The sequence below is a fragment of the Argopecten irradians genome, chromosome 12 (assembly GCF_041381155.1).
Source record: "Argopecten irradians isolate NY chromosome 12, Ai_NY, whole genome shotgun sequence".
Lineage (NCBI taxonomy): Eukaryota > Metazoa > Mollusca > Bivalvia > Pectinida > Pectinidae > Argopecten > Argopecten irradians.
Genome location: NC_091145.1, coordinates 36564932 through 36590626, shown reverse-complemented (window position 1 = coordinate 36590626; position 25695 = coordinate 36564932). Strand labels below are relative to the sequence as shown.

Sequence of the window (25695 nt, the reverse complement as noted above, 5' to 3'; positions counted from 1 at the left end):
TATACAAATGTTATATTTTATAAAATGATTTATATTTCAATATGTCGTAATAGCTGTACCGGAAACAGGTGCACGTATTCTAATAATCGAACGAAAACATGAGCAACACAATTCCGGAGAAAGTTTTGGCATATGAAACCTTTCTAAACGAAACTCTGCGTGAAGATTTGAGGTTAGAATTAATGCTTTGTATTTACCAAGTAGCTGTTGATCCCAACATCTGAATATTTTAGGGAAATATTGGTTTGTGTGTAAAATTGACAGCCTACTCACACTAGACTGGCCACCAGACCCTAAGTTGCTGATAAGACTTCTCAGCAAAGTTCTTTACTAGATTATCTCCCCCTAGTTGACAAAAATAATCAAGCCAATTTTTAGTGATTTGTTTAATATTCTAGAGACTGGTAGCCAGTCTATACTCACACTAACACATGCACTTGCTGTTTATATAAAAATGTAGTAAATATATATATAACACGGAAGGAAGAGGATTGCTATTTTGCTATCAGTCCTATCTGTCACCTGGTACTTAACCATGCGTGTCATTGTCTTACAGAATATCAACACGCTAACATTTATACAAACCCCTGTGTAGTTTTGTACAGTAAATATACAAATATTATACTCTACCATTTCTTCTGATCTCCTTGATTTAGACCAGCTTTAGATTTAATGTTTTATAATTAGAATTAATTAATTATTCAAAAACCAATTTTAAAATATGTTCAATAACAATGTTTACATGGGGACTTGAAAAAACATGTGAAAAATCCTGTGCAGAAAGGTATCTTGAAAAATCCTGTGCAGAAAGGGATAGGTCATCTGTGTGACAATTTCCCCTAAACCAGATAATGAAAATTACTATTTAAAATATTCACATCATGGAACTGGAAGGTTAGGCGATCAAATGGAGGCAAATGGAGGCAAAGATGGCATGTTGTAGATACACGTGTAGTTTTAAAAGGCGCAAGAACAACAATGAACATTCAGTCATTGTCAGTAGATATCAATGGACATAGCCATGGTGGTCAAGTTGTTCTGCATGTATATAATACAGTGATTCATATTGGCCATTTTGCCAGTAATCTTCCATTTTTTTTTTTAAAAATCTTTGATCATTCCAAAGATTAATTCAAACCAAAGTTTGTGAAAAAAAACCCCAAAATGTCCTAAATATTTTGAAATCAATCTGAAACATTAATTGTACTTTATCATACAGAGAGACAAAACAATATCAAGACTTATTGTTAATCACTATTTTGTAGCATTTGCAATCTGAAAAAAAAAAACCATGGGAAATAAAACATATTTTTGGTAGCAGAGCTATGGCCCTTTGAGAATATATGTCTGTGGATTGTATTGCATGGGAATTTAAATAATTCAGTTATGGTTTCTAAAATCTTGCCTTTTACTCTTTAGGAAACTTTTAGATGAACAAGACAAACTTTATGGAGAGATTGCTGAATATTTACAGTTGAAGACAGTCATAGAGAGAATTCAGGTAATTTTAATGAACTTTATAATCTTGGTGTATCAGATTTGTAACTACTTTGCAGTTTCTTCTTGTCATAATCATAAAATAAAAATGATAAATTATAAAGATTTGTTCCCTTTGAAGATGTTTATTAGTTCCAATTTTTGTCAAAAAGTACCTTCATGACAAATATTTTGATTAGATTAAATCTACATGTAAAAATATGTTATTTACTTGCATGATTACCTTACATTTACATTTATTCCTTCCATTTTATATGTCAACAGGACACAGATTATACCAAGGATGAGCTTAAGACAAAAGTTGACATTGGATGCAATTTTTATGTACAAGCAAATGTGTAAGTAAAACATTTTAATTACTTATGATACATCAATCACTTGTATGCCCAAACAGCCCAGGTCTTTTTACTTATAGCCATACACCACTCCATCATTGATACAGAAATACTGTGGCATGTTTGTCTGAAAAAACAACTAAGTTTGTTCAAATGAATGACCTTGACCCTCATTTAAGCGATGGGCTTGATCTTGAAAGAGTTGTCTCATAATCAAGAGGCCCTGATATTCTATTTTTAAACAAGTGTTTTTAACCAAACGACTTTGGTCATTACAATAAAGAATAAATAGATGACATTGTATTTAGTCAACTCTAAGGTCAAGGTGACATTTTTTGAAAAATTCAAGCATTAACAGAATGATGCAAAACTTGCTCAAACTTTATTTACAGAAATGATAAAGCAGTTTACCTGTATTGATCTGTAATTCAAGGTCAAACTGATGATCAAAGGTCAAATTAAACCTGAAACCTGTCCCATGATATTGATGATCCTTGGTGTTGCAGTAGCCATGTGGTGAAGATATTGTACTTCTAGACCTTCCTTTCCAGTTCACAAGTGTTGAGTGGTTATGGTGTCTGATATTGTACTTCTAGACCTTCTTCTCCAGTTCACAAGTGTTGAGTGGTTAAGGTGTCTGATATTGTACTACTGGACCTTCCTCTCCAGTTCACAAGTGTTGAGTGGTTAAGGTGTCTGCTATTGTACTTCTAGACCTTTCTCTCCAGTTCACAAATGTTGAGTGGTTATGGTGTCTGATATTGTACTACTAGACCTTCCTCTCCAGTTCACAAGTGTTGAGTGGTTATGGTGTCTGATATTGTACTACTGGACCTTCCTCTCCAGTTCACAAGTGTTGAGTGGTTATGGTGTCTGATATTGTACTACTGGACCTATCTCTCCAGTTCACAAGTGTTGAGTGGTTATGGTGTCTGATATTGTACTACTAGACCTTCCTCTCCAGTTCACAAGTGTTGAGTGGTTATGGTGTCTGATATTGTACTACTGGACCTATCTCTCCAGTTCACAAGTGTTGAGTGGTTAAGGTGTCTGATATTGTACTACTAGACCTTTCTCTCCAGTTCACAAATGTTGAGTGGTTATGGTGTCTGATGTTGTACTACTGGACCTTTCTCTCCAGTTCACAAGTGTTGAGTGGTTAAGGTGTCTGATATTGTACTACTAGACCTTTCTCTCCAGTTCACAAGTGTTGAGTGGTTATGGTGTCTGATATTGTACTACTGGACCTTTCTCTCCAGTTCACAAGTGTTGAGTGGTTATGGTGTCTGATATTGTACTACTAGACCTTCCTCTCCAGTTCACAAGTGTTGAGTGGTTATGGTGTCTGATATTGTACTACTTGACCTTTCTCTCCAGTTCACAAATGGTGAGTGGTTAAGGTGTTTGATATTGTACTAGCTATGAGACCTTTCTCTCCAGTTCACATGTGTTGAGTGGTTAAGGTGTCTGATGTTTTTAGACCTTTCTCTCCAGTTCACAAGTGTTGAGTGGTTAAGGTGTCTGATATTGTACTACTGGACCTTTCTCTCCAGTTCACAAGTGTTGAATGGTTATGGTGTCTGATATTGTACTGCTTGACCTTTCTCTCCAGTTCACAAGTGTTGAGTGGTTAAGGTGTCTGATATTGTACTAGCTATTAGACCTTTCTCTCCAGTTCACAAGTGTTGAGTGGTTATGGTGTCTGATATTGTACTACTAGACCATTCTCTCCAGTTCACAAGTGTTGAGTGGTTATGGTGTCTGATATTGTACTACTGGACCTTTCTCTCCAGTTCACAAATGGTGAGTGGTTAAGGTGTTTGATATTGTACTAGCTATTAGACCTTTCTCTCCAGTTCACAAGTGTTGAGTGGTTAAGGTGTCTGATATTGTACTTCTAGACCATTCTCTCCAGTTCACAAGTGTTGAGTGGTTATGGTGTCTGCTATTGTACTACTGGACCTTTCTCTCCAGTTCACAAGTGTTGAGTGGTTAAGGTGTCTGATATTGTACTACTGGACCTTTCTCTCCAGTTCACAAGTGTTGAGTGGTTAAGGTGTCTGATATTGTACTTCTAGACCATTCTCTCCAGTTCACAAGTGTTGAGTGGTTAAGGTGTCTGATATTGTACTTCTAGACCATTCTCTCCAGTTCACAAGTGTTGAGTGGTTATGGTGTCTGCTATTGTACTACTGGACCTTTCTCTCCAGTTCACAAGTGTTGAGTGGTTAAGGTGTCTGATATTGTACTACTGGACCTTTCTCTCCAGTTCACAAATGTTGAGTGGTTAAGGTGTCTGCTATTGTACTACTAGACCATTCTCTCCAGTTCACAAGTGTTGAGTGGTTATGGTGTCTGCTATTGTACTACTGGACCTTTCTCTCCAGTTCACAAGTGTTGAGTGGTTAAGGTGTCTGCTATTGTACTACTAGACCATTCTCTCCAGTTCACAAGTGTTGAGTGGTTATGGTGTCTGCTATTGTACTACTGGACCTTTCTCTCAGTTCACAAGTGTTGAGTGGTTAAGTTGTCTGCTATTGTACTACTAGACCATTCTCTCCAGTTCACAAGTGTTGAGTGGTTATGGTGTCTGCTATTGTACTACTGGACCTTTCTCTCCAGTTCACAAGTGTTGAGTGGTTAAGGTGTCTGATATTGTACTAGCTATTAGACCTATCTCTCAAGTTCACAAGTGTTGAGTGGTTAAGGTGTCTGATATTTTACTACTGGACCTTTCTGTTAAGTTCACAAGTGTTGAGTGGTTAAGGTGTCTGATATTGTACTAGCTATTAGACCTATCTCTCAAGTTCACAAGTGTTGAGTGGTTACGGTGTCTGATATTTTACTACTTGACCTTTCTCTCCAGTTCACAAGTGTTGAGTGGTTAAGGTGTCTGATATTGTACTACTGGACCTTTCTCTCCAGTTCACAAGTGTTGAGTGGTTAAGGTGTCTGATATTGTACTACTGGACCTTTCTCTCCAGTTCACAAGTGTTGAGTGGTTAAGGTGTCTGCTATTGTACTACTGGACCTTTCTCTCCAGTTCACAAGTGTTGAGTGGTTAAGGTGTCTGATATTGTACTACTAGACCTTTCTCTCCAGTTCACAAGTGTTGAGTGGTTAAGGTGTCTGCTATTGTACTACTGGACCTTTCTCTCCAGTTCACAAGTGTTGAGTGGTTAAGAGTGGTTAAGGTGTCTGATATTGTACTACTAGACCTTTCTCTCCAGTTCACAAATGTTGAGTGGTTAAGGTGTCTGATATTGTACTACTGGACCTTTCTCTCCAGTTCACAAGTGTTGAGTGGTTAAGGTGTCTGATATTGTACTACTGGACCTTTCTCTCCAGTTCACAAGTGTTGAGTGGTTAAGGTGTCTGATATTGTACTACTGGACCTTTCTCTCCAGTTCACAAGTGTTGAGTGGTTAAGGTGTCTGATATTGTACTACTGGACCTTTCTCTCCAGTTCACAAGTGTTGAGTGGTTAAGGTGTCTGATATTGTACTACTAGACCATTCTCTCCAGTTCACAAGTGTTGAGTGGTTAAGGTGTCTGCTATTGTACTACTGGACCTTTCTCTCCAGTTCACAAGTGTTGAGTGGTTAAGGTGTCTGCTATTGTACTACTGGACCTTTCTCTCCAGTTCACAAGTGTTGAGTGGTTAAGGTGTCTGCTATTGTACTACTAGACCATTCTCTCCAGTTCACAAGTGTTGAGTGGTTATGGTGTCTGCTATTGTACTACTGGACCTTTCTCTCCAGTTCACAAATGTTGAGTGGTTATGGTGTCTGATCTCTCCAGTTCACAAGTGTTGAGTGGTTAAGGTGTCTGATATTTTACTACTGGACCTTTCTGTTAAGTTCACAAGTGTTGAGTGGTTAAGGTGTCTGATATTGTACTAGCTATTAGACCTATCTCTCAAGTTCACAAGTGTTGAGTGGTTACGGTGTCTGATATTTTACTACTTGACCTTTCTCTCCAGTTCACAAGTGTTGAGTGGTTAAGGTGTCTGATATTGTACTACTGGACCTTTCTCTCCAGTTCACAAGTGTTGAGTGGTTAAGGTGTCTGATATTGTACTACTGGACCTTTCTCTCCAGTTCACAAGTGTTGAGTGGTTAAGGTGTCTGATATTGTACTACTGGACCTTTCTCTCCAGTTCACAAGTGTTGAGTGGTTAAGGTGTCTGATATTGTACTTCTAGACCATTCTCTCCAGTTCACAAGTGTTTGAGTGGTTAAGGTGTCTGCTATTGTACTACTGGACCTTTCTCTCCAGTTCACAAGTGTTGAGTGGTTAAGGTGTCTGATATTGTACTACTAGACCTTTCTCTCCAGTTCACAAATGTTGAGTGGTTAAGGTGTCTGATATTGTACTACTGGACCTTTCTCTCCAGTTCACAAGTGTTGAGTGGTTAAGGTGTCTGATATTGTACTACTGGACCTTTCTCTCCAGTTCACAAGTGTTGAGTGGTTAAGGTGTCTGATATTGTACTACTGGACCTTTCTCTCCAGTTCACAAGTGTTGAGTGGTTAAGGTGTCTGCTATTGTACTACTGGACCTTTCTCTCCAGTTCACAAGTGTTGAGTGGTTAAGGTGTCTGATATTGTACTACTAGACCATTCTCTCCAGTTCACAAGTGTTGAGTGGTTAAGGTGTCTGCTATTGTACTACTGGACCTTTCTCTCCAGTTCACAAGTGTTGAGTGGTTAAGGTGTCTGCTATTGTACTACTGGACCTTCCTCTCCAGTTCACAAGTGTTGAGTGGTTAAGGTGTCTGATATTGTACTAGCTATTAGACCTTTCTCTCCAGTTCACAAGTGTTGAGTGGTTATGGTGTCTGATATGTCTGTTCACAGTGTTGAGTGGTTATGGTGTCTGATATTGTACTACTAGACCTTTCTCTCCAGTTCACAAGTGTTGAGTGGTTAAGGTGTCTGCTATTGTACTACTGGACCTTTCTCTCCAGTTCACAAGTGTTGAGTGGTTAAGGTGTCTGCTATTGTACTACTGGACCTTTCCCTCCAGTTCACAAATGTTGAGTGGTTAAGGTGTATGCTATTGTACTACTGGACCTTTCTCTCCAGTTCACAAGTGTTGAGTGGTTAAGGTGTCTGCTATTGTACTACTGGACCTTTCTCTCCAGTTCACAAGTGTTGAGTGGTTAAGGTGTCTGCTATTGTACTACTGGACCTTTCTCTCCAGTTCACAAATGTTGAGTGATTATGTGTGTCTGATCTCTCCAGTTCACAAGTGTTGAGTGGTTAAGGTGTCTGATATTTTACTACTGGACCTTTCTGTTAAGTTCACAAGTGTTGAGTGGTTAAGGTGTCTGATATTGTACTAGCTATTAGACCTATCTCTCAAGTTCACAAGTGTTGAGTGGTTACGGTGTCTGATATTTTACTACTTGACCTTTCTCTCCAGTTCACAAGTGTTGAGTGGTTAAGGTGTCTGATATTGTACTACTGGACCTTTCTCTCCAGTTCACAAGTGTTGAGTGGTTAAGGTGTCTGATATTGTACTACTGGACCTTTCTCTCCAGTTCACAAGTGTTGAGTGGTTAAGGTGTCTGCTATTGTACTACTGGACCTTTCTCTCCAGTTCACAAGTGTTGAGTGGTTAAGGTGTCTGATATTGTACTTCTAGACCATTCTCTCCAGTTCACAAGTGTTGAGTGGTTAAGGTGTCTGCTATTGTACTACTGGACCTTTCTCTCCAGTTCACAAGTGTTGAGTGGTTAAGGTGTCTGATATTGTACTACTAGACCTTTCTCTCCAGTTCACAAATGTTGAGTGGTTAAGGTGTCTGATATTGTACTACTGGACCTTTCTCTCCAGTTCACAAGTGTTGAGTGGTTAAGGTGTCTGATATTGTACTACTGGACCTTTCTCTCCAGTTCACAAGTGTTGAGTGGTTAAGGTGTCTGATATTGTACTACTGGACCTTTCTCTCCAGTTCACAAGTGTTGAGTGGTTAAGGTGTCTGCTATTGTACTACTGGACCTTTCTCTCCAGTTCACAAGTGTTGAGTGGTTAAGGTGTCTGATATTGTACTACTAGACCATTCTCTCCAGTTCACAAGTGTTGAGTGGTTAAGGTGTCTGCTATTGTACTACTGGACCTTTCTCTCCAGTTCACAAGTGTTGAGTGGTTAAGGTGTCTGCTATTGTACTACTGGACCTTCCTCTCCAGTTCACAAGTGTTGAGTGGTTAAGGTGTCTGATATTGTACTAGCTATTAGACCTTTCTCTCCAGTTCACAAGTGTTGAGTGGTTATGGTGTCTGATATTGTACTACTAGACCTTTCTCTCCAGTTCACAAGTGTTGAGTGGTTAAGGTGTCTGCTATTGTACTACTGGACCTTTCTCTCCAGTTCACAAGTGTTGAGTGGTTAAGGTGTCTGCTATTGTACTACTGGACCTTTCTCTCCAGTTCACAAGTGTTGAGTGGTTAAGGTGTCTGCTATTGTACTACTGGACCTTTCTCTCCAGTTCACAAGTGTTGAGTGGTTAAGGTGTCTGCTATTGTACTACTGGACCTTTCTCTACAGTTCACAAGTGTTGAGTGGTTAAGCTGTCTGTTATTTTAGCTGTATGAACTATGTTGCCACTAACCGTTCACCTCTTCGGTAGCAAGGTAGAAATCCATATTGGGCAGTTAATTGTCATTGGTGACCTGACAACTGCATTGTGCTTTTGTCCCCATGATTTGTGTATTTAATTCTTTACATTTGATATTGTAATGTTTTGTGACTTCAGACCGGATGCCTCCAGAATCTATGTCAGTGTTGGTTTTGGATTTTTCGTGGAGTTTAAGATGGATGAAGCCCTCAGATTTATTGGTAAAAAGACCGCCAGACTGAATGAACAAGTTGAGAGGACAAGTAAAGACATTGCCAAAGTGAAAGCTCACATCAAACTTGTGCTTGAAGTAAGTTAATATACAAAAAGTATATCTTTTATCAATAAAGACCAAGATCAATACCAGGTACATATATATTTGACTAGTAATTTATAGAAGATTATGAAGTTGCACTATTGTTTTGGAAGTACGGAGTTTGCGACATATGATTGGACTACAATGCAAATGCCATTTGATCTTGGTCATCCTTACGACCATCCTTAAAAATCCGGAGGCTATTAACGCTGACTTTAACTCCACCTTTAGACAGTGTATTAGTAAATTTGAAGGCAATTTGAGCCCAAAAAATATTACCAGTCACAGATCTATTGAAACTTCCCTTGAAGATTACAGAAATAGTGATGCCCGGCTTCAAAGTCAACACAGCTAGTGTACAATGATTTGATCAACCAATTTCTTCTGATGTACTTAAAATGACAATACCTCATCTTATATATACAATTTGTCTCAGAAACTTTAGTTTTGCTATGACTTAGTACAGTCCCCAAGATCATAAAGCAGTCCTAATTAATTAAATTAGTCTTAGCCAATCACAGATGACGTAACAAAAACATATGCCATTTTTGATTGGCTAAGCAAAAACTTAAATCTAAGACTGTTTCATGATCCTTTGGCCTTGAGTGGATACAGTGATAGTGAGAGTAATCCCTAAAATATTGATGAAATTTCAGGGGTATATATATATAATGATAGTGATAGTAACCCATGAAGTATAAAGGATAATGATAGCTTATAATACCAATTATGTGTCTGGAAATTATGGTCGTCACTTAACTTTGAAAAAGATAATGTAGCAGGTACATCTGTTTTAATATTCACTTCTCTATGGATGTTTGATATTTTATGTAAACAAATGAAAAATACTAATTTCAGGGCCTAAGAGAAATGCAGGGAATAAGTTCAGACACTCCAGCTCCATTCAGGGATGTACTGAGCTGACCCAGGTAACATTATATTGGAAGAGAAACCTACAGCTTTGTCTGAATGTGATCGACCGAGGATGTTTGTTCAATACAAACTGTTTACACTCCATTCAGGGATGTATTTCTTTTAATAACAATCAAATAAAAAAGAAACTTGCAGCTTCTGTGGACAATTGTAAAGAATCCATACAAAGCATACTATTACAAACTTTTGTTTACACAATCATTAAATGACCTTGCTGCACTGCGTTGGGATTAGTGCTATAGACTGGTAAAGCTGTCATCACCATCTTATCATTATCATCATCATCATTATCACCATCATCATCATTGCAACATCACCAATACATGTATCACTAGTGACATCAACTGCATTGAATCATCATCACCAATGTCAAATTACCAACAACCTCATCATTGCATCATCAGGAATGATTGAAGCTCACAAGTATGTGGTCAACTTGTTACTGTTATAATGGCATGTTTGTTTTGACTTGTTGATTTTATCTGTGTACCGATCATGTCAATGTTATACCTAAATAAATGCTTTTATGATGTTTGTTTGATGAGTCAATATTCATTTTGATGTCAGGTTTCCCTTTTAGTAGCTACCACATTGAACACATATGGTGTTTTTACACATTTAGACATGTCCATCAAACATAGACTCGTCATTTTCTCGGTAGAGTTGCAAGACAAACAAGACTCCATTGTTAGAGATTGACATATCTGTTGTGACCATTACACAAACTGGTGACAAGCAAGCCTCCATTGTTAGAGATTGACATATCTGTTGTGACCATTACACAAACTGATGACAAGCAAGCCTCCATTGTTAGAGATTGACATATCTGTTGTGACCATTACACAAACTGATGACAAGCAAGCCTCCATTGTTAGAGATTGACATATCTGTTGTGACCATTACACAAACTGGTGACAAGCAAGCCTCCATTGTTAGAGATTGACATATCTGTTGTGACCATTACACACACTGGTGACAAGCAAGACTCCATTGTTAGAGATTGACATATCTGTTGTGACCATTAAACAAACTGGTGACAAGCAAGCCTCCATTGTTAGAGATTGAATATCTGTTGTGACCATTACACAAACTGGTGACAAGCAAGCCTCCATTGTTAGGGATTGACCTATCTGTTGTGACCTGACCTATCTGTTGTGACCATTATACAAACTGGTGACAAGCAAGGCTCCATTGTTAGTGGTTGACATATCCGTTGTGACCATTACACAAAGCGCTGACAAGCAAGGCTCCATTGTTAGGGATTGACATATCTGTTGTGACCATTACAAAAACCTGTGATGCTATTATGACTCCATATATAGTTTGTTCAAATTCTCAGAATTTTATGGGTATCATGGTAATATCATATGGATTAGATGACTATTTTGGTTACTAAGTTTAATTCAAGATACTATTTATTGATGAAAACAAAACAGTATTTTTGGTCAATTTTGTGGTTTAATTATATGTCTCTTTGAAGTGTAGATTTGAAGCCAAATTTTCAAACAAAAATACAAATATAAGAAAAAGGATAAAAACTTTTTTTGAGTATTAAATAATTTAATAACATTGCCTTTCATTTGTCAATTTCATCCTGATTGGAACTTGAGATTAAGAGACTGGAACCAGTCCTGCTGTTTGACTTGTACAAATCCATCTGAGGTTTCTGCAGATATCATGGCCTGGTTTCCATTTATACAACCTGGAAATAAGAATTAAAATTTATCAACCATGTGATAACGATCTATTTAATTTCTGTTTAATAGAATAATCCAATGCTACATCTTGCAATTATATAATGCTAGTATTACAATAAATAAATTGAAAATATTTTCGGATCTTAAATACCTCCAATGGAAGTGCACATTATCGATTATCCCCCCTTGACTATTGTAAAATGGCTTACATAGTTTACATTATCATGCTATTAATTCTATAGTTGTGCCTTTTAACTGTGGAAAGGAAGTTTTTCTTAGAACAAACTAGTACAATGTATTAACAAGTTTACTAAATGATGCATATATTTTCTTGTATATATATCCTACATACCTTTTACAAACATCTGCTGATTGCTTTCAGTAGAGCTCTCCTCTTTAAACTCCAGTGAGTCATCAACATCCACTGTTCTACCTTGTAGGTGTAATTCAGAGTTGATTGTCTTGTCTACCCGTATATTGATGTTACCTAGAACACACAAGTCATTTTACTGTAGCGGCAGGTACTGATTGTTGATCTATAATACTCAACAAACAATCAACTTTATACAAGTAATGAATAAACACTACAGTATGCTGATACCCGTTTCAATAGGTTAAAATTCATACGAAATCAGATAAAGATTATCTGCCTAACAGTGATAGGTGGTTTTTTTTCTAGATATCTTGAAATCGTTCTTTCTACAAATCATATTTTTCAAGTTTACATTAGGTTTCTACATTGTAAATGATAAATTGGGTGTCTGTGTTATTGTCGATTTCAAATAAGTTTGAAAACTGTATACTGACTTCTCAATTGTCAGTTTGATATACATGTACTTTACCTGTTTCAGATATTACTTTAACTTTCTCTGGCCTTGTTATAAATAGATCTGTTGATCCCTTTTTGACATCAGCATTTAAATTTCCCTCCAAGGAATCTTTGAAAGTAAACAAAAATGTTTCAGCATTATGAACATTTTTACCAACAATGGGAATCATTCAGTCACGTACCCACGTGATATCTGACAATTTTTGTGCAGGAATATTGTTTCTATTGTTATAAATGACATCAAAAGATGACATCACAAGATGACATCCCCCGCTAACATCAAAAGATGAAAGATGACATCACAAGATGACATCCCCCGCTAACATCATTTCAACGGGAAGATTACGAATACTTATGTTCCATCACCACTGAAGATACTAGTCCCACACAAACACTATCAGGTATCACATGGTACATGAATTAGTCCCATTATATTTTTGTATTTATGTACATTGAATATTGATACCTTTGCCGTGAAATAGGGGGTTGGGTCATATAATGTTACTGACACCACACTAAACTTCCAGTTCTGACCTTATTCAGACAAACTGCTGAGTTATGGTACGTACCCTATCAATTTGTGCTTTGTTAATTGTGTTTTTTAAACTCTATAATTTTTTGAGTTAATGTAAAATCAGAATAGTACAAACCTATTGTGAGGTTTCCCTGTGGGACTGTAACATGTGTATCTGAGTGACAATTGGCCAGTTTGATATTTCCATGGTGACTGGTAAATTCTGCCCTACTACAGTAAACTGAGGAGCAGGTGATGTTACCATTATCTGATGTACAGGTGATCTCAGTTCCCTGAAGTCTGCCTGTAATTATGTTCTGTAATTATAAACCAGACACTGCTTGTAAACTACATTTATATACACAAGAGACCCACATGGCCTGCATCAGTTACCTCTATAACTTTACATATACATCAAAAGCTACAGTGTAATTTCTTCTTAAGTCAGAGCTACAAAATATCTTTCAATAATGTAAGGTTCATTAAAAAATTGAAATTCAACCTAAAGAATCTGTGAACTTGGTAACTTGGTTAAAACTTTTTTGACACAAACATATTTATCCTTATTAAAACATAAAAATTTTGACTCACTGAAGATCCTTTAGCCTTAAGGTTTACATTTCCTTGTAGAAGATTCTTACAGATAAGGTCACCTTCATTACTCTCTGCATTGACAGAGCCACTCTGAAACAGAACAATGAATTCTTGTTGATGATGGTTTAAGAAATAACTGATTTATTTCAGTATAATTATTGATTTCATATCCACGAAAGATATACATTATGTATCTCTAAGAGTATACATTGTATCTAGGAGAGATGTGTTATTTGATGTTGGTGACAGGGTCTGTCTATTGTAATACACAAACTTTTATACCTTTTCACATGCATATAAATCAGATGTATATACCTTGGTACTAATAAAGCTGCATGATTTAGCCTTCACATTGATACTGTCACTTTCCATCCCTTGTATAATGGCTGAACCTTGACCACAGTTTACATCCAAATCTGAAACAAAGAATTGCATAACATTTTGATTAATGAAATACATTATCGTTCATGCAATTATACCGTGTAATCTTAATTTTAATTTCTAATACTATAAATTCATCCTTGCAAATAAAATTATGACAAAAATGGTATTGAGGATCAATTTAATGTTGTCATATGATATGTTCTAAATTATGAAGTACCATGTATTGAGCAAGTTCATAGTCAACGGGAGATAATTCAACTATAATGTTCTCTTAGTAGTTCATAGTCATATAGTGTGGTAATTATTAAATTAAAACATGTTCTTTTAAATTTTTAAGTTGTATGAAATGCTTTTTCTCTCCTATGAAGGACACCTCTATATCAAGGACACCTGTCTATATAGCTGTGGTGACGTAGCTCTGAATGGCGGACAGAAGATTCCTTCTGGGAACTGAGGGAGGCAGAGTATGATTCCACTGTCTATAAAGAACAGACTCATTAATCCCATTTGCTGAATTCCGCTTTATAATTTGCCTCTATATAAAGGACATCTGCCTATAAAGGACGTTTGTTATTCCAGTTTTGTGTTCTTTTAAGACAAGTTTGAATGTAAGTAAATTTCTTCACAATTCTTACCAAATTTTATTGGGATATTACACTGACATATAATTGGCAGTCTTGCTGCCTTGAATCTTCCGTCTACAACGATTTCTTCTGGACGCACACTGTCGTGGGTGTCAAATTTCAGTTCATACATCTTTGTTAAGCCAGATAAAAATTCATGAAGATCATCTTGGGATGGAATTTCTTCACCAGTATACAGCATTTTTATTATAACTTTGTCCATATCGGGATATAGCTGTGGATTTAGACTGGATACTTGAGTGTCAAACGGGAGATTAAGTTTTAGTTTGCCAAAGTGTCCGACCCCACAGCACCACTGCTCCAACAATCTGTTCTCAACATCAGCATCCACATGGTTCCCAGTGTGGACACTTCTTCTGAAAGCTGTTGGTGCAAACACGGGTTTAATGTTAAAGTTTGATAATGTTGTCGTCCTTGACAGTTTAACAACTTTATCGAGAAAACACACAGTTTTTCGTATGCACAAATTCATTGTTACCAAGAACGCTTTTGTCCTAGGAAAGTCACAGTTTTATAACTCCTTACCGGCTAAAAATAAACCGGAAGTTTACAATTTCAGGTTAACTACCGGTGTTCCGTCAAATTTATGCCTATGTAATTATTGACAGGGCGCAATCTAATCTGGTATCAAACGTGAACTATTCTTTTATGTTAAACTAAAATATTAAATAAACCTTTGGGCAAAAGATAATATTATATACATTTAAAAAAATGATTTAATGCAGATTGCATATTAGATGCCAAGAAGTATTTCTTTCATGACATCTAATATGCAGTGCAAGAGGGCTAGATCCACATATACATAATGTCATAAACATATATACATACGTGTATGTATATATGTTTCTGATAATGTGCAGATACGTAAGCTTATTAATTTTGATTTTTTTTCGACATAAAAAAGAAAGTTTATAAATTTCGACGCGTTTAGATATATTTTAAAGAACAATGATTCTTGATCATTGCTGTGTTGTGACATGTATACAAAGCACTGATGGTTGCATTATAGGCTTGAAATATACATAATGTATTTCTGATTGCATTTTGTGTGTACAGTATCTGGCAACAACGACCAAAGTAGGATACGAACAAATACACATCTTCAAATTATTATTATTTTTTTTGTCTTATATTCTGACACTAATGGTAACACATTATTAGAGAGACATTAGAACTGTATAAAAATACACATGTACGAGTTGTCTCCCATTTATAATTCAAAAAGTAGGTTGCATTTTTTCTTCTCTTTTGATCCTCTCTATTAATAGTTCAATTTTGCTTATTACGAGCATTTTCATTCGCTTACAATTTACTTTATCAGCCCATAAACGAAATAATGGCGTCACCGTTTGTAATGTTGCTTCTGATTGGCTGAGATGAAGGCGTAATGATTTCATAGCCAAAAGAGTCCCAAAATGAATTTTGAATGTAGAAGAGATTATCTTTAGTAAATTGAATTATAAGGATTAATTTGAAAAGATGTGTTATGTTAAGGAGATATAACACAAAAATCTGAGTGTTCTCTCATCATAAACCGTTTCGCAGTTTATTTAGAGAACATTCAGATTTCTGTTATATCTCCATAACATAAAAAAATCTATTCATGAAATCAATCCAACACTGCTACTAGAGTCTTTATTATCATCGCCGTCGTCGTTGATATCGCTTCCGTCGTCGCCGTCGTCGAATCATGATAATGGCATTACATATATAGTTTCAAATATATATATAAAGATGCTATCAGAAGATTGATCTTAGCTTTTTAATCAATGACCTATACACAAACGACAATTTCCAATCCGAAGAGATTGGTTATCAGTTTTTTCAGTATACCTATAGCCTGCCGCTGTCAATAGGTATTGGAATAGACAACCTATTCAGGTAAATACTTATTTCAAAAAAAAAAAAAAAAAAAAAATGTTTATTTATTGGCGGTTTGCAAAATGTTCATAAATATATATACTAATATATTTGGAAAATTAGCAGCACCTTTGACTGATTTGAATGATATACCGAACAAGTGCATCATTATTATATCGTCGCTACCCGGACAGTCAGACGTTGGTCTATTTTTGTGTATTGGATACCACTGTGTACAACAGCGTTGTGATCACCAACATTGATGAAAGGCTAGATGGCCTCGCGGATTTAAAGATGTATATTAACGCTACTGTATGTTATCTAACGTTCCGTTTAAGTCTTAACATACATCCTATTTTGGGACTTGCGCATAATAAAATGTTCATATATATTTTTGTAAAGGCTTATAATAGCTACTGCATTACTGTAAATCTGGTTATACTGGATTCTTAAAAAACAGCAAAAAAAAAAAAAAAAAAAAAAAAAGAACCAAAAAACAAGCAAAAGGCAGATAAACGTCTCGCATCAACAATTCTCGGGTACAGCAATCCTTTATTTTCATATTTGAAATTGTATGTATACATGTACGTTAGTTCAATGAGGACTATGGCTGCATCATCAGTTCATTACTTTATACTATCGAACATCAATTTTCATCGTTATAGATTTTTCCTGTGTGACAAATGACGTGAACGATATGCATTTCCCATCGAACGGCAATCATGTTGCTTACACCAGTTGTTTGCATCATGTTGTTTACACCATGTTGTTTACATCATGTTGACAACATGTAAATTATTTGTTACTTGCTGATAATACCAAAAACAACAGTTTGTTTGGTATTACCAGTAGAGATTCATTTCAAATAACTAATCAAAAGAGATACCAAATAATATTGCAATTGACTAGATACCATTATATACAAGTGTATGTCGACTCCAAAGGCAAAAATATAAAGAGAGCAATATGAAATTTAATGAACACGACAGCAAAGGGGTTCTTTGATGTAGCTTTATATGAAATGACAGCAATATAAAATTCGTATCACGGAATAAAACTTTACAAAATGAGAAAAAAAGTGAGGTAAGTGTTGTTATGAAAAGGAATAACATTGTCACTAACATGACCAACGTATCAAGTAATTTAAAATCATTTCAGCTAAAGGACCATGTTTTAAATGAAAAATGTCGCATTGCATAAAATAATAAACTTTTAATAACAAGGTCCAGACTAACGAGTCAATAGATAGTGCTCCCATGAGTATATTCATTATCAGACTGGGGCCCTGGTTAGCCTCACGAATCTCTTACCCTACCTGTAAATTTGATAGTTTTTATTTCTTTCATATACGAAAGTAAATACTTAAACATTTGTATTGATAGAGGTGACATCTTCACCTAGCACTGTTGTAGGGGCATTCACTGCATTGTAATGAACCAAGCTATTTAAATGGCTTTGTGGTGTAGAGAACCCTTCTTTGAATGACCCGATCAATACGTATATGCATCATATTCAGTTATAAATTGATGGCCCGCTTTCCTCGCCTACACATGCATTCTCCGGTGAAAGTAACACTAAACTATGGATCCAACATGTTTAAAGCGAAGAATGTCTACAGGGATGGTCGGATGGCTTCAACCCTTTCGTTAGCAAACATACTGTTATAGTTAAGTACGTGAAAAAAAAAGCCCAATCATACAGCAATTCAAATAGACACCGTCCTATTGTAAAGATAGCTCTTTAAGTACGAAAAGCATTGTTATAAAACAGATAAAAAATAAATAAAAACAAAAAAATATTATGTGATATTTCTTTTTTATACTACAAAAATACAAATTGGTATATAAAACATTTTCCCCGTTTATGTTTAGATATTTAAGATAATAGTTTCGTGTGAATAAAACTGTTTATTGATTGTAACGTTTATTGGAATATGTGGAAATAAGTTAACAATAAATATGATTTTTAAGTATGATTTTTTAAAGGTTACTAAACTGACAAACATTAATTCACTAAATCATAGACGGTGCACAGTAATTATGTAACCTCTTCACACCTTGATTGTGATTATTGTCTTTCAATGTCACACTCTTTACTACTGCGATCTATATTCTTTTTAATTTTCATTATCAAAAATATCGACAAGTCACGTTGAAAGTTACAAAAGACATTTTCAGTTTTATTGAGCACTGAGCATTTTGCACGTTCTTATCAAGAGTTTCTCTAAGTTCGATCTGTTTAAAGCTTTCCTAGATGAACCAAACAAAAGGTATGTTGGGCCTGTAGCATGCTGAATGTTACACTTTCAAGTTTGTTTACTAGAATGACATTGACTTACTTTCAACGTCACAGAGGTGAAATGTACCAGAAACTGACATGTAACTTCTATTGAAGAATCTCTAATGTCCTGATTGTAAGTCGAAGGAAAGATTAGCATTTTCAGCAAGTTTGATTCTTTTGTATTGGTCCAAAGATTTGTTCCCTCTATTGTATTGTGACACAAACCTGATAAATAGTATTTCGTTGTATAGAGATGTCCAGTTATTTGTTGATAATCACTTAATTTTGCTAGACATCATGTGTGTAATTTTATACCATCTACTGTTTCAATATTGAATAATCTAAATCTAAATAATTATACATTGAAGATACTGCTTAAAAAGATTTATACAGATTATGTTTTGGTGGCGTATTGGTAAACTTGTCGTATCGTATTAATCTACCTTTTGAGTATGTGTACATGACTTTACTAAAAGCTCAGGGATTTTTGACACATAGGCCTGGCTTGTTTCGATGTTTAGTCACTACTATATACCTTACAGATACAGGCATTGTGTATTGTTGGTATATATGTGTATTAACAATAGCTGTTGTAAGTAATTGTTTTGTAATGTTATGTATATCGGAGTCCCACACAATACGATCCATGATTGTACGTTAATTGATTGACAAAAGAACATTATTTACGGTGGCCTCGATAACGCTTTGTTCAATGAAATGTCGATAGGTGAGGGGTGATGTTCACAGGCGAGATAAGTATTTCTCTATGATTAATGCTTTCACCCCGAATGGGTGTTTTGTCGTTTTATGTTAAAAAATGATAAAGAACCAGTAAAATCTACACAAACAAAACGGCGTGAGGATGCACGTTCATTTTATTGTATCTTAAACATTATTGTGACAACAAAATTAGATTTGCTTTATTTTTACTTCTTTTCATTTCGAAGTAGAACAAATAGTAAACATATGGTTTCGCTGGATATAGATATTACGCATAGTAACTTTGATTGTACTGTAAAAATCATTTTCGTGGGTTATATTATTATACAATTTCGTTGACACTTCAATTAGTGGAAACTTTACAGGCATTACTGTCGAACATTAACTCGCATCAAATCGCCATATCGCTTTAACTTTTCCTCTAATTTATGTTTTCCTGTTCATATTCGTACAAACTTTGACAAAACATGTCCCAACACTCGCAGGTATACACTAGCGGTGTAAACAGGTACTAAAGAATATGTTAATAAACTTGGCCTGATTATCTACCGTACGCATGAATGACAGCGACTCTTTAAAACGGTTGTATAGTACGTCAAAGTTAAAGACCATTTTAGAATTACTTGCCCCAGCTTTAATAGACCCAGGTGTGGCATTCGATCATCAGTACTGTAATACCAAGTTTGTTTTCCGGGTACCATAGTAAAGCCAACCGATAATAGATCGTAGTTATCTATCAATCCGTAATATTCGTCAACATAAAAACGTATAGAAAGGCTTCTATATAATCCAATATTGGACCGATGTAAAATAGAAATACAACTTGTCAATTAATCATCGTTCCGGTTCAGTGCCCGGTACTTATTAATTTTAATTTATTTGCTGACTAGAAGAGGTAGCAAACTATTTAATCTTCGTAGTATATTGTGTGTTTGAGAAAGGGAAAACAACGTGGAGATTACATTAAGAATTTTTCGAGAAGATGAAATACATTAACGCTTAGAACATAGATAATATTTTTGCAAATGGAAAAGAAAATTATATATACAAATGTAGTATATCTGCCTATTGAACACTGTATAGACACAACATACAGCTCAACAAAATTACTGTATCGTTCATCCCCAATAAATCTGAAAAAAAAATCATTGTTTTTAAGCTCAGTTTTTGAATGATACAGTATGTTAGGTGTGGTTTGGTTGTTTTCAGTCTCGTTTTACCGTTTTAAGTCTCGTTTTATCGTTTTATCGTTTTAAGTCTCGGTTTCGGTCACAATCTCTCCGCCTACTGATACTGGAAATACCCAACACACAGCTAACCAAAATAAAGAAATAAAACCAACGTTTTGGGTTCTGTATCGTTCGCACCCAATAGAATCTATTAGCGGAACCCTTTAGCGTACTCACATCAATGTTTAGTGTGGTCGGTTTAGTTAGGCTGTTTTAAGTCAAAGTTTAGTTAGAACCTCTCCCCGACGTTTGTTGGTAACAATAGTGACAAGTGTTGTTCCCTTTTCCTTTCTCAACACGTTACTGGGACCGACAACGATGGAGTTTGTATTTAGTAGAAATTTTGTACAATAATGTAAATAATAACCGTATTACCACATAGTTGTCTGATACGATGAATGAATACCAGTTACCGGTATTATGTATTTTCTGCAACTGTTCATGATCACCTACCGATAAAACTATAACGACATTCTCGCTGATGTTGAAATGTAGAATCATTTAACATTTATTGGTATTTTCGCTTTGGCTTCCACTAACACATCTTACAACAACGTTAACATGCTTCCAGCATTGCTGTGTCACACAGAAGCCATGACTTTGAGATCAATATAAAACATTATACATTATGTATATCGCTCGAACACCCAGCTCAAACTCAGGTAAAAATCTATTCATCGAGAAATATGCATCATTTGATCTGAACAATCTACCTTGAACTAAATTCGATTTGTTTATTTTGATGGTCGTCTTGACGGCAGATACTCGATATTAACACATACATAAACTTTGTGTGTGTTGCATAGAAAAGAGATCTTGTATTTGACCACTTTTCTATGTGATTATGTGACCATGGCCTTGTTAAAAGGTCCACAGAGCGTTTACTGGTAAACCTGTACTAGCCGATACAGTTCTGTCGACGCTGAATAGCCAAAGTCGGTGAGACGAAACATTGACAATATTCTAAACGTGATTTAAACAATGGTCATCGAAAGCTACTTTCTAAACATACAGCGAAGATAAAATCGTACGCAGATATGTCGATGGTTCAACTAAGACGTTAACGAAATTGTAGTGATAATATTCTATTTATCAAAAACCTTAACTCTACGTTATATCATGGTCGGATTATAAGTGTCGCACTTCTGACCAAGGAAAGAAGTTGCTAAGCTATTCCTACCAATATACAAACACACATGATATGTACTGATATAAGTTATCATGTTATACGTGTATAAGATACAATATATATAAATTTCATGTATTTATTAATTGATATAATACTTATAATGGTAGTTAGACGATGTTTGGAAAATGACCCTTAATCAGTGTCAGGAATTTCTCTTTAAATTCAGGGTTTTGGAAAGGATTTGTAATGGCGAATTTAATGTTTTGAAATGTTTCCCCATAACTGTAATAGCTATAGTGTCTGTAGAATCAGACACGTCCATCTTTCATCAATGTCCTTGTGATAGACCTCTTTTGGAAGACATTAACCTGACACTGAGGCACATGTTCGTTTAGTTATATATTGAATAACAAAAGTATTAAAGAATATTAAGAGTGTGGTAATTTATTAACTTTGAAGTGGATTCACCATCGAGTTAACATTTGTAACTCATATAATTCATCATCTAGCTGATATCTGTAACTCATGTAATTTACCATCGAGTTGATATGTAATTTACCATTGAGTTAATATCTGTAACTCATGTAATTTACCATCGAGTTAATATCTGTAACTCATGTAATTCACCATTGAGTTAATATCTGAACTCATGTAATTCACCATTGAGTTAATATCTGAACTCATGTAATTCACCATCGAGTTAATATCTGAAACTCATGTAGAACTCATGTAATTTCGTTGCGTTCATGGTTGCTATGAAAACCGAACAAATGAAAATAATGAAAATTTCAAATCAACAAAAGAAAGAACTTTAGCATATTTCACGTTACACGGTAATGCTAGTAGCAAGTATTGACTTTGCGTCTTTAGATCAGGGACCAGAACACTACAGGGTTTACTTTTAATTACATTGACAGTGACATGGAAATATTACAGCATTTCATATCAGGTTTAACAACATATGTTTTTATTTCGTTTTATTGTTTATCATTTATACAAGGTTATCGATGAAATAATATATAGGAATATGTTGACAACGACCATATTCAAACAGAAATGAAAACAATTTGGGAAGATTTTGTCACAGAAAGTTTTGAATAACTACTAAACAATAGACAAGATAGACTCATATTAAGGTGTCCATATATAGTTGGTAATGTATATAAATAAAGTACTTTGATGTGGAATTTATTTTAGTACCTTAACACCGTTACCTGTAATCAAACGAGTGTTTACACCATAGTCCTTAGCTCCCTAACTACAGGTAGACATAGTACAGACTTACATATGATACGATCGCATTTAAAACACAAAACAATATACACCTGATGTGTTAGCGCGACGCTAACACATCAGGTGTAACATTTGATTATAACAGCTTGTTGTCATGTAGAGAATTAATATACATATTTCTTGTAATGATGTAATGCATACGCAAGCTAATTTATCAAAATGTATGGGTTGCTAAAACACAATCTTATGATACTGTGTAAACTATTGAATCCAATTTAATCGTTATCCTTGGCATCCAAAATGTTCCTTTTCAATTTTTCGACCCACAATCATCAGATGGTGGACTATTCAACTCGCCTTGGTCCGTCGTCCGTTCATCCGTCTGTCTGGAAACACTCATTATAACCGCTATTTCTCGAAGAGATCTGTTTCCATTTCCATATGTACATGTTGGCTCTCCATGGGCCCTGGCTCTACCTATAACATTTTGGGACCAATCGGGAAATATAATCACTATTTCTGAAAAGGTGTTGACGGGATCTTTATGAAATTGCATATCTAGATTTCTTTTCGTCCCTGTATCTCTTGCGTTTTATGATTAACTGTACACATCATGACTGATAAACAGCCATTTTGGAATTTAATACTTTCTAAGAGAAAGTTGGGTATGCTTAGTACTTAGTTCTGCATATCATTTTTGGAACAAATCAAAACACAACATGGAGGACAGTTGTAAATTGGCATTGGAATTTCATTACCGTGCGTTGATAGGATGTATGGCACCAAATAACCAGTGGATATATAAAGTAGTAAAGGATCGTATTGACAATATCATAAATGGTATACCATGCTATACACCGATGTTAAACAGGCTTTATATCAAATTTCCTCCATGTGTAATTCGATATTCAATATAAGCAAGAGATAAACGATGGGAAAATCAGAGAAATGATCCTTAATTCCCCTGACTTATATTAGTATTTATATGACAACAGAGATATAGGACTTAATCAGCAATACTAATTAATGTAAACACACCAATGTTGTTCTGCTGATCCCATTCAGGTACTGTCACCTTGAAGCCTTTTGTAATGACGATGCTTTTTGCTACAAAAGTTGAAAGTTTACAAATACTATAACGAATAAACCCGATATATCAAAGAATATGAAGACTATGGTAATGTTTTACGGTCGTTAACATTATCGTATTGCGAAACACTCTATGATCAAGGTTTCTGAATATGACTTGTGGCGTTTTTTTTGTCGTTTGAGATTGTGACTTGATTTAGCATCATAATTGGTGATGGGTATCATGAACAGACGTTTGCTCTTCCTGAGCACCATATTCCTTTTTTATATAGTTTTCAACAAATTTATAAAGTATATGCTAACCTTTGCTTGGATTCACTGTAAGTTTGACATAATGCGGAATCCTTCGTTAGCTATGACACGGTTTAGAATAAAATGCGCCGATACAATAAGAAAATCAATGTTTGTTAATATTATCGATCGAATGAGAAGAATCACGAACAACTAAGACCAGGTGCTATTGAAGGAAAAGCGTTTTTCTCTTTATTGTCATCTCCGTACATCGTTTTAACTGATATGGATAGTGATAAGGATCTCATAAGTCCTGAATTTGTATTGTGTAAGTAAAATGTTGACCGACACCTAACGTAAGAAAGTCCTATGGTTTTATCAGTCTGCTTTGTCAGGAACATTCTGACGATTATATTTCTTTAAATTATTAGAATAGACCTACGACTAATTTAGATATACATGTATCATTTTCTAAAATAGATCTTAAATGTAAATAAATATTAGATATAAAACATAAAACCATTTTCCTTATTGTATTCACCTCATCAGTTGGGGGAGCTGATTTTAAGTATTTTAAGGTTGCTCGTTCAATTATCTGTCCTGTGGGTAGGTATTAATTTTGACATAACGTGTTTGTGAGCATAACGTCAGATTTTAATGAGAAAACAACGCGAATTTCGCATACAAAATAATGACGTCACAATCTAAGCCTTCCCACAAGGAAGATAATCCTGTAGTATGCAAAGACGAAATATATACCGCTGTTAACTCTCCAATTTTAATCCATTTCCATGTTTAATAATTAAATAACAAATCATGAAAGTCCAATTATCCATCTTGATGTCGCATAAGAATTATAAATCCAAAACCACAAATAAAACCTCTCAAATATGCCTACATGTATTGGGTAAGGCCTAATGCAAATCACGTTAGGACATGGATGAAGTTTTGTTGGATCATTGATTGAGAACTCGCTACACGCTTACTAAGGCGTACATCGGTGTATGAAGAAAAGGATTAACAAAATCAATATTTCGTGTGAGGAAAAGGAATTTTAAAATGTATAGACCATACTTATTTACTGGTGATAGAATACGGAGCAATACACTTTGATGTCTGGTGCATTATATTGCAAGATATTCACCATGAAATATAATTAAATTCTTACCTGATCATTAAATGAGTCTTGTACGTGATAAAAAAAATAACCATATTGAAATGCATATCTCAAATTATACTTTACACTGCGAAATGATATATACAATGTAGGTTATTGATTAAAGTAAAATAACTTAAATTATCAAATTGTACATGGCAACTTTTGCAGGCTTTTCATATGACTGATATTCCGTTGCGTACGCTAATGTTATTGAATAAAAAACTGTTTTCTTCCATGCTATACCATTTATATTTTGTATGATGTCGACAATACGATCCTGTACCATTTTATACACCAACCAGTTATTGGGTGCCATTTATCCTAATCAAACGCACGGCCATGGTATTCCAACTGATGGAGTCAAATCTCACAGGCATTTCAAGTGTGTTAATATTCCTTT

The 25695-nt window shown here is 35.2% G+C and overlaps 2 protein-coding genes across 2 annotated transcripts; one reads left to right on the top strand and one right to left on the bottom strand.

Annotated features, from left to right (window-relative positions):
* Positions 1–68: 68 nt before the first annotated feature.
* LOC138304842 (protein UXT-like) lies at positions 69–10239 on the top strand. The gene is made up of 5 exons (XM_069245167.1): positions 69–172; positions 1420–1501; positions 1762–1835; positions 8593–8764; positions 9629–10239. Exons 1-5 carry the CDS (start codon positions 99–101, stop codon positions 9692–9694), a joined length of 468 nt encoding a protein of 155 aa, XP_069101268.1. The 5' UTR covers positions 69–98; the 3' UTR covers positions 9695–10239.
* Positions 10240–11142: 903 nt separating this feature from the next.
* LOC138304841 (protein FAM185A-like) lies at positions 11143–15030 on the bottom strand. The gene is made up of 7 exons (XM_069245166.1): positions 14357–15030; positions 13653–13753; positions 13335–13427; positions 12880–13060; positions 12243–12338; positions 11753–11887; positions 11143–11405 (listed from the first exon to the last, which is right to left on the bottom strand). The coding sequence occupies exons 1-7, from the start codon at positions 14835–14837 to the stop codon at positions 11293–11295; spliced, it is 1200 nt and encodes a 399-aa protein (XP_069101267.1). The 5' UTR covers positions 14838–15030; the 3' UTR covers positions 11143–11292.
* Between the last annotated feature and the right edge of the window lie 10665 nt (positions 15031–25695).